At 37.6% G+C, this 13,775-nt stretch overlaps 1 protein-coding gene across 2 annotated transcripts; it reads left to right on the forward strand.

The window, feature by feature from the left end:
- The first annotated feature begins 1,786 nt into the window (after positions 1–1,786).
- Positions 1,787–13,390, forward strand: LOC121300532 (iron-sulfur cluster assembly 1 homolog, mitochondrial-like). Of its 2 annotated transcripts, XM_041229097.1 has the most exons (4): positions 1,787–1,884; positions 10,838–10,891; positions 11,537–11,642; positions 11,924–13,390. In XM_041229097.1, the coding sequence occupies exons 1-4, from the start codon at positions 1,801–1,803 to the stop codon at positions 12,070–12,072; spliced, it is 393 nt and encodes a 130-aa protein (XP_041085031.1). In that variant the 5' UTR covers positions 1,787–1,800; the 3' UTR covers positions 12,073–13,390. The 2 variants fall into 2 exon arrangements, with proteins under 2 accessions (XP_041085031.1, XP_041085033.1); XM_041229099.1 differs by lacking the exon at positions 10,838–10,891.
- The last annotated feature ends 385 nt before the right edge of the window (positions 13,391–13,775 follow it).

Genomic DNA, 13,775 nt, shown 5'->3' on the forward strand with positions numbered 1-13,775 from the left:
CTGTACGTTTTCAGTTCCAGGATTTCCACTCACAATTTTAGGACTCTTCACAGTTTCCATACAGTGGCCTCCTGCTATATTTGGGCCATTTTCTCTGCATTTTGCGTACATCTATCTGTAATTGTTACGTTGGCCTGAAGTTTGTCGTTTCCCATGGATAAAATTGATTATGTTGGTGTATCCCATTTTGTGAAAGTTTCCTGGATTTCAAAATACATTATAAATGTCTCTCACTTATAACAAACATACAAAGGGTGTAGTGCAGGAGACAGAGAAAATGTCCTTATATTTAAATCCAAGGTCAAAGTAAAACCCAATCAATTGCTCAGTCACAAATGCAACTATTGTACCCCTAAAGAAATGCAACTGCTGTCTGCAGCCAGCCTTCTGATAAATCATACTACCAGTAAATTGTGCTCACCACTAACTAGTGCACTTGAGATAATAACTGGTGCTCATGAGATACTAAATGGTGTGCATCAGTTCACTTCTTCCACCTCACAATGTCCCTTTAGGGGCTGTATAAAATTGTGATGAAACATTTCATTGCTAATTCTGATTCTATTCTGTACATGCTGTTGTCACGGTCTTCAACGTTGTCATCATCCTAATAGCTCTAATTTTGAATTGACAGTCATGGGGGTATGTTACTGATATACTTGTTCAAATATCAAAGTGGGGCTGCACCCAGTTCCATCTGCAGTCTACAATCCAGCATGCATCCCTAGTGAAGAGACTGTGATGCTTCTGCTTTCACACACCTTTGCCGAAAAGCTCTCTAGTGGATCACATACCATGCAAAGTTTGCATACAATTCAGACAAGAGGATTTCCTCATTTTACTAACATTCTGGTATTTCTTTGGCCATTCAGTGAAGACAAACATTTTATTTCTGAATAATTGAGGTGCCTCTGTAATCATCCCATGGTAGCTTGTGTGCTACCATTGCTCATTTATACAGAACCACTGCATTACCAATGTGTCACATTGTCATTTCTTGAAGACCCATTTGTGGTAAGTCCGCGATGAAAAAGAACATGTACCCACTTCTCTCCCGAGCACTGCAATGTTCTGGGATACAAATTCATCCTAAAAGCACTTGAGTCCCTGGAGCACAGGGGTAGGAGCTATAGCTGAGCTCCTGTAGCCTTAGAGACATACAGCATGCTTACATTGTGCAGCTCCCAATTAGTGAGCTGTAGGAGGGAGGAGGACAGGGCTCAGTGAAAGCATAGCTAAACATTGTAAAACCTATAGAGGCATGGTGAAGCATATTAAAAATAATAATTAAAAAAAAAAAAAAAAATTTGGTAAACCTTCTAAATGTTTCCTATAGTAAAAGCACAGCAAAGTGTAATAGCATAGGTAAGGCACGGTAAAGCATAGGTAAGCATTGTAAAGCCCAGTGAGATATGATGAGCAAATTAGAAAGATGGCAACTCCTGATAAACCAATGGTAGTACAACAATGGGAGGTGTGCACAATGTTCTGTGGCAAACCTTGCAAGTGCTCTACTAAATCAATATCATATTTGGTACAGTATTACTATAAAAAAAGTGTTATAGCCACCTGAACAAAGTGGACACCTGTCAACCAGCAACATCCCCAAACAGTTTGCTATTTCAATACAAGTAAACGGGAAACGTTTAGTTCAAATGCCACCAGTAAAATAACATATTACTTTAGAGCTTTATCTGGGGGAGGAGTCGGCTAGCGAGTCAAGTGTTTAGAATAGCTAATATACAAAATCCAATCAGCGCCGTCGCTATGGTCATGTGATATTTTAAATAACAAACAAAGATGGCGGCCCCCACGGTGATAGCGGGCGTACGAGCTGTGAAAAAAGCCAGACAAATCATTTCACCGAGAGCTGCTTTGGTGCTGGTGAGATAAAAACGAATAGCACTTTTAAACATGAAATACTGTGGAGAAACCGCGACAGAATTCTCTATTTATATGATTTAGTTACGCAAGCTCACTTGTTGTTGACGTGGACAGACCACAAACAAAACGAGTAGCTCGGTGCAATTTCCGAATAAATCCGGTTTATTCGGTAAACAGTATTATGAGCACATTTAGAATAGTAACCGTACAGGCTGGTCCTGCTTGAGGCCCCAGTTGTAGCATTCAAAAGAGCAGCTAATTTAGGTGATATTTAGTTCACACTAAACATAAAAGAATAATTGACAAAACATGTTCTTCAAATACTTGCAATAGTACATGTAAAGTGTGTAAATACAAGGACAAAAGTAAAAATATAATTAAACATATAAACATATCCACTAAATACTAATACCTACTGTAAAAACAGCAATGTTGTTTATGGAATAGCCTGTGATGAAGTAAAATGTTGTGAGACTGGAACAACTTTATATAAAATAATTCAGAACCACCTTTCATTAATTAGAAATAAAATTAAAAAAAAAAAAAAAAAAAAAAAATGAATGAACCAGTAGTACAGCACTTCACCAGTCAAGGACATGACATAAATGATGTAAAGTTTGTAGTATTAGAACAGCTAAAATTAGACAATGCGACATACAGAAGAATAAAAGAAAGTAAATGGATAATAGACGGAACACTATTATTCCAGCAGGACTCAACAGAAAAGAATGAACTAATTAACTCCAGTAAATACATAACATTTAAATAAATAAATACACGAAATTCATTCAAAAATTGTGCACGCTGATAAGCTGAGGAGGCCAAATCAAGGCGGATCCTCAGAGCCAGCATTGCATGATAATATAGGTATAAGTTGATATAAAATAATGTTAATTAGGATTAATACATATTTAAAGATAGAAGTAAACATGATGTCACAATATATAGAACACCATTGCATCATGTAAGAATAAATTATGGATTTGAATATAAACAATAACAAGTCGTTGTCATGCTGTCAAAAACCTGTAAATACCTCCAATGTTTTGATTCAAACACATGCTCCCTATATATATATATATAACTGCAGTGTACAAAATTGAAGGCATATGAAAGAAAAGGTTTGTAAAAAAATGTACACATAGTTTAAAAGATTAAAAAAAATCTTATTTTCAGGACGTTTCTGGCAAAAACCCTTCAGCTGTTTAAAAAGAAAAGTAAACACAGTGCAGTAAACTTGTTGTTGTTCAATAATTGTAATTATACAAAAATTCTGTGGATGGTGTCATGATTATTAGAATAGAATGTTCACTCCCAGAGGTTCCAAAGTTCCCAGTTTGAAGATAAACTCTCATTCGTTTTGTTTCCAAGCAACATTTGTTCCATAGTACTGATTGATCACGCAAACTGTGATGTCTTCAGCAGTGTTATCATCACTGTTGAAGTGACGGGCTACTGGAAATGCAACAATGTTAATGTGAATACTTCTTAAGTGTTCTATGATCTGCTAAACGCCTTTTAGTTTCCCCAATATACAATTTGTTGCATTTCTTGCAGATATTGCAGTAGACTGTTCCTTTAGATGTACATATAGAATGTTCATGAATGTTGAATGAAGATTTAATGCCTCTAATCTCTGTTTCAGAATGAATGTATTTACAGGCATTACATCATGGTCTACTATAGGGATATGTGCCTTTCAAAGGTTCCCCAGAAGGATGAATAGCGCTGTGTACCACATATTCTCTTATATTCTTGTCTCTTCTATATGACATCAAGGGGAATCTTGAAAATAGGCACTGTAGATGGATCTTGTAAAATTGTAAAGTCTCTTTGCACACTTCTCTGTATCTTTCTGTTGGTAGGGTGGTAAGTGAGGACCAGATGGATTCTATCATCTGTTTGTTGTATATTGTTATTATATAACACATTTTTTCTAAATATATTTGAAATGCAGGATTTAGCTTTAGTAATGGTCTTGTCGGGAAAGCCACAACTTCCAAAAAACACACATTTCCTTGCTTTTGGTGAAAAAATCTTGATCGTCGCTGCAAATACGTCTGATTCTTAACAGCTGTGAATAGGGAATCGAGTCACGGCAAGCCTTAGGGTGTGAGGAGTCATACTACAGATATGAATGCGAATCAGTTGGTTTGTAGTAGACAGTGACGTTACTGGTGGAAATGTTGCATTGTCTAATTTTAGAAATGTCTAATAAAGATATACTATTGCCCGTTTTTGATATGTTCCATTTGAAATCCAGGACTGGGTGGAAGTTTGTTACTGACTGAATGAACTGTTCTAAATCCTCACTGGAGTTGGTGGAAATTCCAGAGATGTTGTTAATGTACCCAAGATATAGTTTAGGTGTGTTTCCATTGTATTGATGTAAAAATTTGTTTTCAACATGCAGCAACCGCCACGCAATGTGCTGCAAGAAGCGTAGCACCTGCGCAAGTGAATGCCAGTAAGCCTGGCCAGGCAATCTAGTTCTTTCATGTTAGCGTTTTAATTAGCTCCTTACATACATATATACATATACCTATATATATATATATATATATATATATATATATATATATATATATATATATATACAAACACACACACACACACACACATATAATATTTATCCTTGCCTTGTTTTAAAAATAAATTTTTTGTGCAATCTTGTTTTAGTTTGTTGCTTTATTTGTTACTTTTGGGTGCCTTTGCATCAAGACTGGGACTGAAACTTTTAAACACAAATACACTGGTATACAAGTAGTGCAACTGTGAGGGCCATGGAATGAGCAGCCTGATTAGTTGTTGGCCTACCTGTAGTTTGTTGGTGTCTCCTTTCCTCTTTTCTGTTTTAATTAAGTTCAGCAGCGAATCAGACCATTAATGGTTGTGCTATACATTATTAATTCATTGTATGTATCTGTAAAAAAAAAAAAAAAAACCTATGATCTATGTTTATTTTTCCAATTGCCATGTTTAATGTGATTAGGATTGCAGTGTTGGTATGCTCCTTGAAGAATTATCTAGATATATACTGTGTAGTTTCTTCTACTATAGTTTTACTTGATATTGCTTGTTCTACCAACCTGGTTGTTTAGTTTTTTACTATTGAAACAGGGGTGATATTTGCCAGATAACTGACCTGATTTAAGACATACTGTTCTGATTACTCCAGGGTACACCTGTCCTTGGTACTCGGCTCGCAAAATCGCTAGCCCGACGTTCCGGGACAACCAAAAAAAATTTGTCGAACAACGCCTTTTTTTTGGCTGCTTGCCCGATGGGCAATCCGATCTGTAACAAGATAATGTTCTGTGCTTTAATCAAACAGCGGTTTCTCAAGCTAGATTCCAGTCACAGATGATCCTGGTAAAACATGTTTAGAGGGATCAAAGTTTTTCATTGGTAATGCTTAAGTGATTTCCGGGGTGACATACACATACACATTGCTTGTGACCAAAATCCCGCGAGGATTGCCCCGTGTAACACCCCTGACAACTCAAGCAATTGTAAAAAAAACAAATTAGTTAGACACGATCTCCCTTTCCTAAAACCATGTTGACTGTCTCCCAGCACCCTGTTACCATATAGGTACTTTTCCATTTTGGATCTTATTATAGTTTCCATAAGTTTGCATATAATAGAAGTCAGGCTTACTGGTCTGTAGTTACCTGGTTCAGTTTTGTTTCCCTTTTTGTGGATCGGTATTACGTTTGCAATTTTCCAGTCTGTTGGTACCACCCCTGTGTCAAGAGACTGCTGCATGATCTTGGTTAGCGGTTTGTAAATAACTTTAATTTCTTTGAGTACTATTGAGAGGATCTCATCCAGCCCAGGGGATTTGTTTATTTTAAGAGCTCCTAGTCCCTTTAACACTTCTGCCTCGGTTATGCTAAAGTTATTTAAAACTGGATAGGAACTGGATGACATGTGGGGCATGTTGTCGGTATCTTCCTTTGTAACAACTTGTGAAAAGTCATTTACTTTTCTAAAAACTTTTTGAAAAAAATATATTTGCTATTTTTTTTCTTCATCTACGATTTTGCCATTTGTATCTCTTAGACATTTACCTCCTCTTTGAATGTTCTCTTGTTGTTGTAATATTGGAAAAACATTTTGGAATTGGTTTTAGCCCCCTTAGCAATGTTCATTTCTATTTCTCGCTTGGCCTTTCTAACTTCCTTTTTGACTTGCGTTTGCAGTTCTGTGTAATCTTTCTGTGTACTTTCTTTTTGGTCCCTTAACGCTCTGTAAAGTGCCTTTTTTTGCTGAATATTTTTTTAAATTGATCTATTAAACCATTTTGGCAATTTAGTTTTACATTTAGATTTGTCTACTTTAGGGATGTAATTGTTTTGCGCCTCTAGTACTACATTTTTGAAGAACAGCCATCCTTTTTCTGTGGATGTTTTCTCTATTTTACTCCAATCTACTTCTGTTAGTCTCTGTTTCATACTTTCATAGTTTGCTTTTCTAAAATTGTAAACCTTAGCTTTAGTCATTACTTTTGGGGTTTTAAAAAGCACTTCAAATGAGACCATGTTGTGGTCTGAGTTTGCTAGTGGTTCTCTGACCTCTGTTTTAGTTATTCTGTCTTCGTTATTTGAAAAGACTAAATCAAGGCATGCCTCCCCTCTAGTCGGTGCCTTGACAAATTGTGTTAGGAAGCAGTCATTTGTCATTTCCACCATTTCAATTTCATCCGTCGTGCTCCCCACCGGGTTTTCCCATTTTATGTGGGGGAAGTTGAAATCCCCCATTAGTATGACTTTTCCTTTGCTACACGCATTTCTAATGTCATTGTATAACAGATTATTTTGCTCGCCGTCTGAATCTGGCGGTCTATAGCATGCTTCTATTATTATGCCCTTTGAATTTTTGTCTGTTATTCTGACCCATATTGATTCGGTTTTATTTTCTTTGTCCAGGTTTAACACCTGGGCTTCAAGACTGTTTCTTATGTATAGCGCTACCCCTCCTCCTCTTCTGTCCTGCCTGTCTTTCCTATACAGTGTATACCCACAAATATTATATTCGTCCCCATCACTCTCAGACAACCAAGTTTCAGTAACACCTATCACATCATAATTACTTGTTAGTGCAGTAGCTTCAAGTTCTAAAATTTTGTTTCTGATACTTCTAGCATTTAGATAAATACATTTAATGGTTGTCTTACCTGAGTTGTTGTCCTTGTTTTGATGCGGTCTCCCTTCTGTTTTTTTGTTGATTTCTCCCCCCTTCCTTTTTAGTTTAAATGCTTCTGAACCTGCTCGAGGGTCTTTTCTCCAAGTAGACTGGTTCCCTTTTTATTTAAGTTCAGTCCGTCCCGTCTATACAGATAGTCCTCATCGTAGAATGTGGTCCAATGATCAAGATAAGTGAAGCCTTCCCGTGTGCACCACGTCTTCAGCCATGCGTTTAGATTAATTATTTCCAGCTGTCCATATGGTCCTTTGCAAGGTGCCGGTAGTATACCAGAAAATACCACAGTTTTGGTTTTCTCTTTTAATTTCCTTCCTAGCTCTCTGAATTTGTTTTGCAGGGATTTTGGTCTGTCTCTTCCAATGTTGTTTGTACCGATGTGGACGACTACTACCGGGTCGTCTCCTGTTCGTTCTAGGAGCCTGTCCACATTCTCAGTGATGTGCTTGACAGAGGCTCCCGGAAGGCAGCACACTGTTGTAGTAAGGGGGTCCAAACTGCGAATTGAACTTGCTGTGTTTCTCAATATGGAGTCCCCAACAATCATGACCTCCCTTCTTTTTGCTGTCTGGTCACCACTGTCAATAGGGTCCTGGATGTTGTTCCTTTTGTTCTCTTGTTGTTGGTTTTGCTCATCAAAATTTTGAATTGACTCAAATTTGTTGGTTGTTTTGATTTCTGGTGGTTGTGTTTGACGTAGTTTCTTTTTTTCCCTGCTTCTGCCCACCTGAACCCAGCTGTTCTGACCTTCTATCTCCCTGGTGGCTTTCAGTCTTAGGGGTGGTGCAGACTTCAATGAATTGTGGGTGTGCCAGCTCCTCAAGATCCTATTGCTGTCTCATTGGTTAACTCTGCTGGGTTTTCTTGGATTTTCCACGTCAGGCAGGTGTCACAGATTACTGGCTTGAAGACCATGTTGATGGTTTTTTTTTTTTTTTTTTTTTTTTTTTTTTAAGTTTAGTTTCTTCTGCAGTTGTCAACCTTCTTTCAACCTGCTTCTAAACTACTCTGCACTTTTCCATGCCTGTACTTCTCCCACGCTGTTGCTGGGAAGACTGCCTCGTTTATAGCTGCGTTGCTCTGCTGTGCTGTTGGCTCCTCCCGCTGAATTTGAATCAATTGCTCCGAGTTTCAGCTTGTTTGTTATCAGAAAAACACACGTGGCTGTTTGACTTTGAGCTGCAGTGTTTCCCCAATGTTCTGTGTTTTCTAATTAAAGCAATTAAAGATGTAATTTCTCCTTACTGCTTCTAAACTGCTCTGCACTTTTCCATGCCTGTACTTCTCCCACGTTGTCGCTTCCACTCACTGTCACTGGGAAGACTGCCTCGTTTATAGCTCCTAGAAGAAGATATTGTTGTTCCAGAAGAAGGTTGTTTAATAACTTTCCTATTTGCTGAGAGAGCTGCCATTCCTGGGTTGTTTACGGAGTCATCCTTGGAATACACGTGGACTGCACACGTGAGGACTCCTGATACGCAATTACCAACAGTTTTCATTTTGTTAGGATATTTTATATTTTTTGCAAGGATAATTTGTTTTTGTGAATTTGCCTAAACAAGGATATTTCTAGTGTGTGTGTGTGTGTGTGTGTATATTATATATATATATATATATATATATATATATATATATATATATATATATATATATACTGTGACACCTCGGGGTAAGTCTGCCACTTGCAGGACTGTTTCCACTGTCTTCTTTGTTGTAAGATAGAATCACAGGACCACAGAAATCCACAATATCTACCTCTGTTAGGAGATCTGACTTCACTCTTTCTCTCTCTTGTATCTATCTTATAAACTGGGTAGCTAAGCTACTTACCAGTTTTAAATCTGTTCCTCTGTATTTCTTTTTGTGTTTTCCTTATCAACCCTGAACAAAGGAGATCATTTCCTTTTATTGTCAACCAGCCCAATCGCTTACAAGACTAACACCTCTTAAACACCTGCAGCTGTGCTGGTTTACAGTTCAATTAAACCCCATGTACTCCTGGCTCTTGTAGTTTTTTTGGTGGCTGCCATTTTTGTGGGCTCTACACTCTACACTACACTACACCTCCCGCATTGTCTCTTGGGAGATGTAGTCTTTCCCTGCTCAATCTGGCACTTTCCAGTGCCCTGGTCCTGTATAGCATAATATGCTAGGACCCACATAATTACCATTCGTGACCAGCCCACGTCTCTGGAAACAATGTGTGTGTGTGGGGGGGGGGAGTACTTTGGGACTTTACATTAAAAGAAGATACCATCAGGGTTTCAGGACTGTGAGTAGAAGGAAACTGAATAAGATGTTTAACATGAATGTTCATGTGTATATTTTCTTTGTTTTTTTGTTATCGGAACAAGGGCATTTCCTTCTCACAGACAGTAAAGCAAATAGAAATATAACAGGGTAGAAGTATGTTTATAAATCCTGTCTTTTTTACTGCAATAGGCTTGATTGAAACCATAAAGTTATTGGAGTGACTGTGATAACTGTATTACTGGTGAGAGTGGAATGAAATAGGGGATATTGTACATACTTTTGAGCATGAGATTATGCTGTGTGCACCAACCCTAGCCGATTTTAAAAAGGATTTGGGTTGTCAGAGAATTATACGGGCAATCCAAGTTTATTAGTGAGTTTACCCTGGTAATTGTGTAACGTTCATTAAATTGAACTTACACTTCATGGACACTGTTGATATTGCCTCACCGTTAATGTACAACCTTTTATCTACTACTTTACCTTTACTTATAGAGATGCTCTTTGATTTAGTGGGCTTGAATTATATATATATATATATATATATATATATATATATATATATATATATATATATATATATATATATATATACTGTTCTTTTTAAACAGTTGAAGGGCATTTGCCCGATACGCCCTGGAAAGAAAAGATTTTTTAATCTTTTAAACTGTGTACATTTTTTAAAAACTCATATATATCCCTGTATAGTTTACTGCTGTATTGTTTAAAAAGCATTTTACATCAATATATGGCCACAGATTACCATTTCTGTCTGTGTGCAGTACATTTTCTGTACAAGTATGTCATTCGCGGCAAGAACTGATACACAGGAGGAATATGGTGGTTCTGATGGTTTGATTTCTTTGTCAAACAAACAGCAACGGTGCTGCCCCATGCGTTGCTAAGCAAATACAAATGAAAAGACATGTCAAGTAAAAAATCGACTTGATCTTGGCACGAAGTGAAGCGATCAATTGAAGTGGTCTGTGCAAAATTGAGGTGCTTTATTAAACACTGCAAAAGGTCAGGATAACCTTTGTAAACAAATTAAGCTCAACGGTTTCCATAGTTACACGTTTGTGCTGATTGGCGACTGGGCGTTTTTAAACTACAATGCCTCTTGTTTTACTAGTGTTTAATTACTAATGTTAGATTTCGTTTATTATTATCATAAACTTTAAAATGAAACCCGCTCAAACCTTAACATATCAGATAAATGATTTCAAGAAGCACCGATGAGGGTTTTCAATAAACAACCACAATAATGTATGTAGACTGCAGGATATCATTATAATATGGTCTAGGAACAGCTGCTGGATCTTGAACATTCTTTCACTGTATAGTTACTACTGTAAAAAACTATACCAAAATCTTTATTTCACATTTGAATTTTGTTTACACAAAATCTGAAACGTTAAATATCTGGGTAACGTTTGAACTATGAACACCTCTACTCCATACAGTGTTTTTTTTTTTGTGCTTGTTTTCATTATAGACCCCTGCAGCAGTAAACCGGATAAAACAACTACTTAGTGACAAACCTGAATTTGTAAGTACCAGCAGAAGAGCTGACTTTCAAAGACTTTCCCTTATTTCAAAGTATTACTCAAGCAATTTGCTGGCACGCTGTGCATTGGCACTGTTACACTCTTGCCATGAGAGTCAGGACTAAATAGTTTAGTATCCTTAAATCGTGTTTAATGTAGTACTTTTATCAAGCGCACATTTTCATACACCAAACTGAAGTGGATTATGTGCAAGTACACAAGATGTAAGACTTCCTTATCCCAATAAATGTATCACGTTTCTTTTCTCACATTTCAGCAATGTTTAGGAGTCATTTGTTTTCATACTAATACAGCAAATTAAAGGGGTTGGTGAAGCACAGCATAATCAATCCAAATGCTGTCTAAGGAAATGGTTATTCATGGAGTGTCATTATCACATTAATGCAATGGTCGGGTTTCAGCTACGTCAATGGATTGGTTTTTGCTGTAAATTTTGTTTCTTTATAGCAGAATACATTTTAAAAGCATACCGCTGCTTTGCATCATAATTAAAAGTCTCAAGTAATATGAATAAGACCATTAATAAATTAGGGATGTATTGGTGGCTGAAAGGAACAGTATGGACAATGAGATTGCTCAAAGTAGCTGGTGCTGACTGTGTGTCTCTCTCTCATTCTTTTCTGCAGATTGGTTTAAAAATTGGGGTGAAGAGCCGGGGTTGTAGTGGTCTCTCCTACACTATTGAATATGCCAAGGAGAAGGGGAAGTTTGAGGAAGAAGTCAAACAAGATGGTGAGTGACTGGAACAAAGCATTCCATCTTTACTCACCCCTTTCCCCCTTCAGGTAATGTCAAGTGGACAAAAGTTTTGGTTGCCGGCTTTGTCAACCACAGATGGTGTTTTCATGAAAATCTGAAAACGCAGGCATCCATTTACCTCTTCTGATAATTTCCAGTTCTTTTAGTGCCATGAATGCACCCCGGATATTGTGAAAACGTACCTCTTGTTTCCTAATTTCTGCCAGAGAATTGTGTTTGTGGGTTCACTGATTGCATGCTGTCTGTGCTTGCAGGTGTTCGAGTGATTATTGATCAGAAGGCCCAGCTGACCCTCTTGGGGACAGAAATGGATTTCCTGGACTCAAAACTCTCTAGCGAATTTGTTTTCAACAACCCCAACGTAAAAGGGACATGTGGTTGTGGAGAAAGCTTCACAGTCTGAGACTTGAATGACTGAAGCTTTAGCACAGGGAGTGATAGGGTACCAGGAATAAACTGTTTCAATGTGGCATCTATTGTACGGTGGAATTTAAGGAAGCAGTCAAAGGTCAGAAATATCTTCAGTGGAATAATTTGGGTGGAGGGAGTGATCATTTTGCTCAGGTCAGATTCTGAGGACTTGGCTATACCTTCTTTAACTAGCTTCAATACGTTTTTCAGTTTCTATTTTTACATGCACAAGCAGTCAATGCTTTTGAATCTGAAAATAAATGTGCAGCTTTGATATGCAAAACTCTGGTTAGAAGTCAAAGCTTCTCAACCTATTCAGTTGAATCTGATTAAACACCAACCAGATTACTGCTCCAGACTGGTTTACATGCAGAATATATAGAGTCTTTGGGAGTTGATTCCTCATAAAGGCAGCTTAATTCAGATTAGATTGTACATGTAAACTGGGCAGTTGTCTCCCGGGGTCAATTGCACTGAACTAGAGATCATCTCGTAGTTAGTACAGAGGACAGGGCCATCAGTAGCCTCCAAGATATAACTAATACTAGCTAGTATGCTGTTTAGCCCCTAGATCCGTACTAAATTCAATAAGTGCATTGCAATTGACCCCCTGAGTTTATTATGGAGTTTGATTGTTCTGCTCATTATTACTGTCTCCACATCAGCACTGCCTGCTTGGCATAGCCCTCTCCTCCCTCCTGAATATACATATGATACAGCTGATGATCTGTCAGAATAAATCAAATATAACGAGTAGAATATATAGGGATTCATATAAAAAGAGATATTTTATTAAACTGTCATATTTAAATCTAACATAATGATATATAGACTTCATGCACTTTCATTGTATACTGTAGTTATTCCATGAACGAGGGTGGGCTAGTGAGTGGATTGATTATTCCATTAAATAGTGGATATATTATGTGTTCATGGAGTACTGTAGTTAGTCCACCAATAAAGGTTAAAAAAAAAAAAAAACCCACAGCACTCCATGAATGTTAATGAATTATTCTGTTATATTATACACTGTAAGGAAAGGGAAGTAGGTTTAACCCTAAATTAAACAGTTGAATTCAAGGTCTTACATTATATAAGTTTCCCGTCTGCTTTGAAACCCAGCGTGATTCACATGGTCATTTTGTCTTTGGATTTGAATGAATGAGACTTTAAACTACACTGAACAAAAATATAAAACGCAACATGTAAAGTGCTGGTCACATGTTTCGTGAACTGAAATAAGATCCCAGAAATTTTCCATACGCACAAAAAGCTTATTTCTCTAAAATTTTGTGCACAAATTTGTTTACATCCCTGTTAGTGAGCATTTTTCCTTGTGGCATGCCAAGAATAATAAACAGCATGATCATTACACAGGTGCACCTTGTGCTGGGGACAATAAAAGGCCACAATGCTACAGATGTCTGAAGTTTTGAGGGAGCGTGCAATTGGCATGCTGACTGCAGGAATGTCCACCAGAGCTGTTGCCAGAGAATTGAATGTTCATTTCTCTACCATAAGCCGCCTCCAACGTCGTTTTAGAGAATTTGGCAGTTTGTCCAACCAGCCTCACAACCGCAGACCACGTGTAACCATGCTAGCCCAGGACCTCCACATCCGGCTTCTTCGCCTGCGGGATCGTCTGAGACCAGCCATGTGGGTGATGACCAATCATTTATAGCGCTTGGTCTGCGG

The sequence above is a fragment of the Polyodon spathula genome, chromosome 26 (genome assembly GCF_017654505.1).
Source record: "Polyodon spathula isolate WHYD16114869_AA chromosome 26, ASM1765450v1, whole genome shotgun sequence".
Lineage (NCBI taxonomy): Eukaryota > Metazoa > Chordata > Actinopteri > Acipenseriformes > Polyodontidae > Polyodon > Polyodon spathula.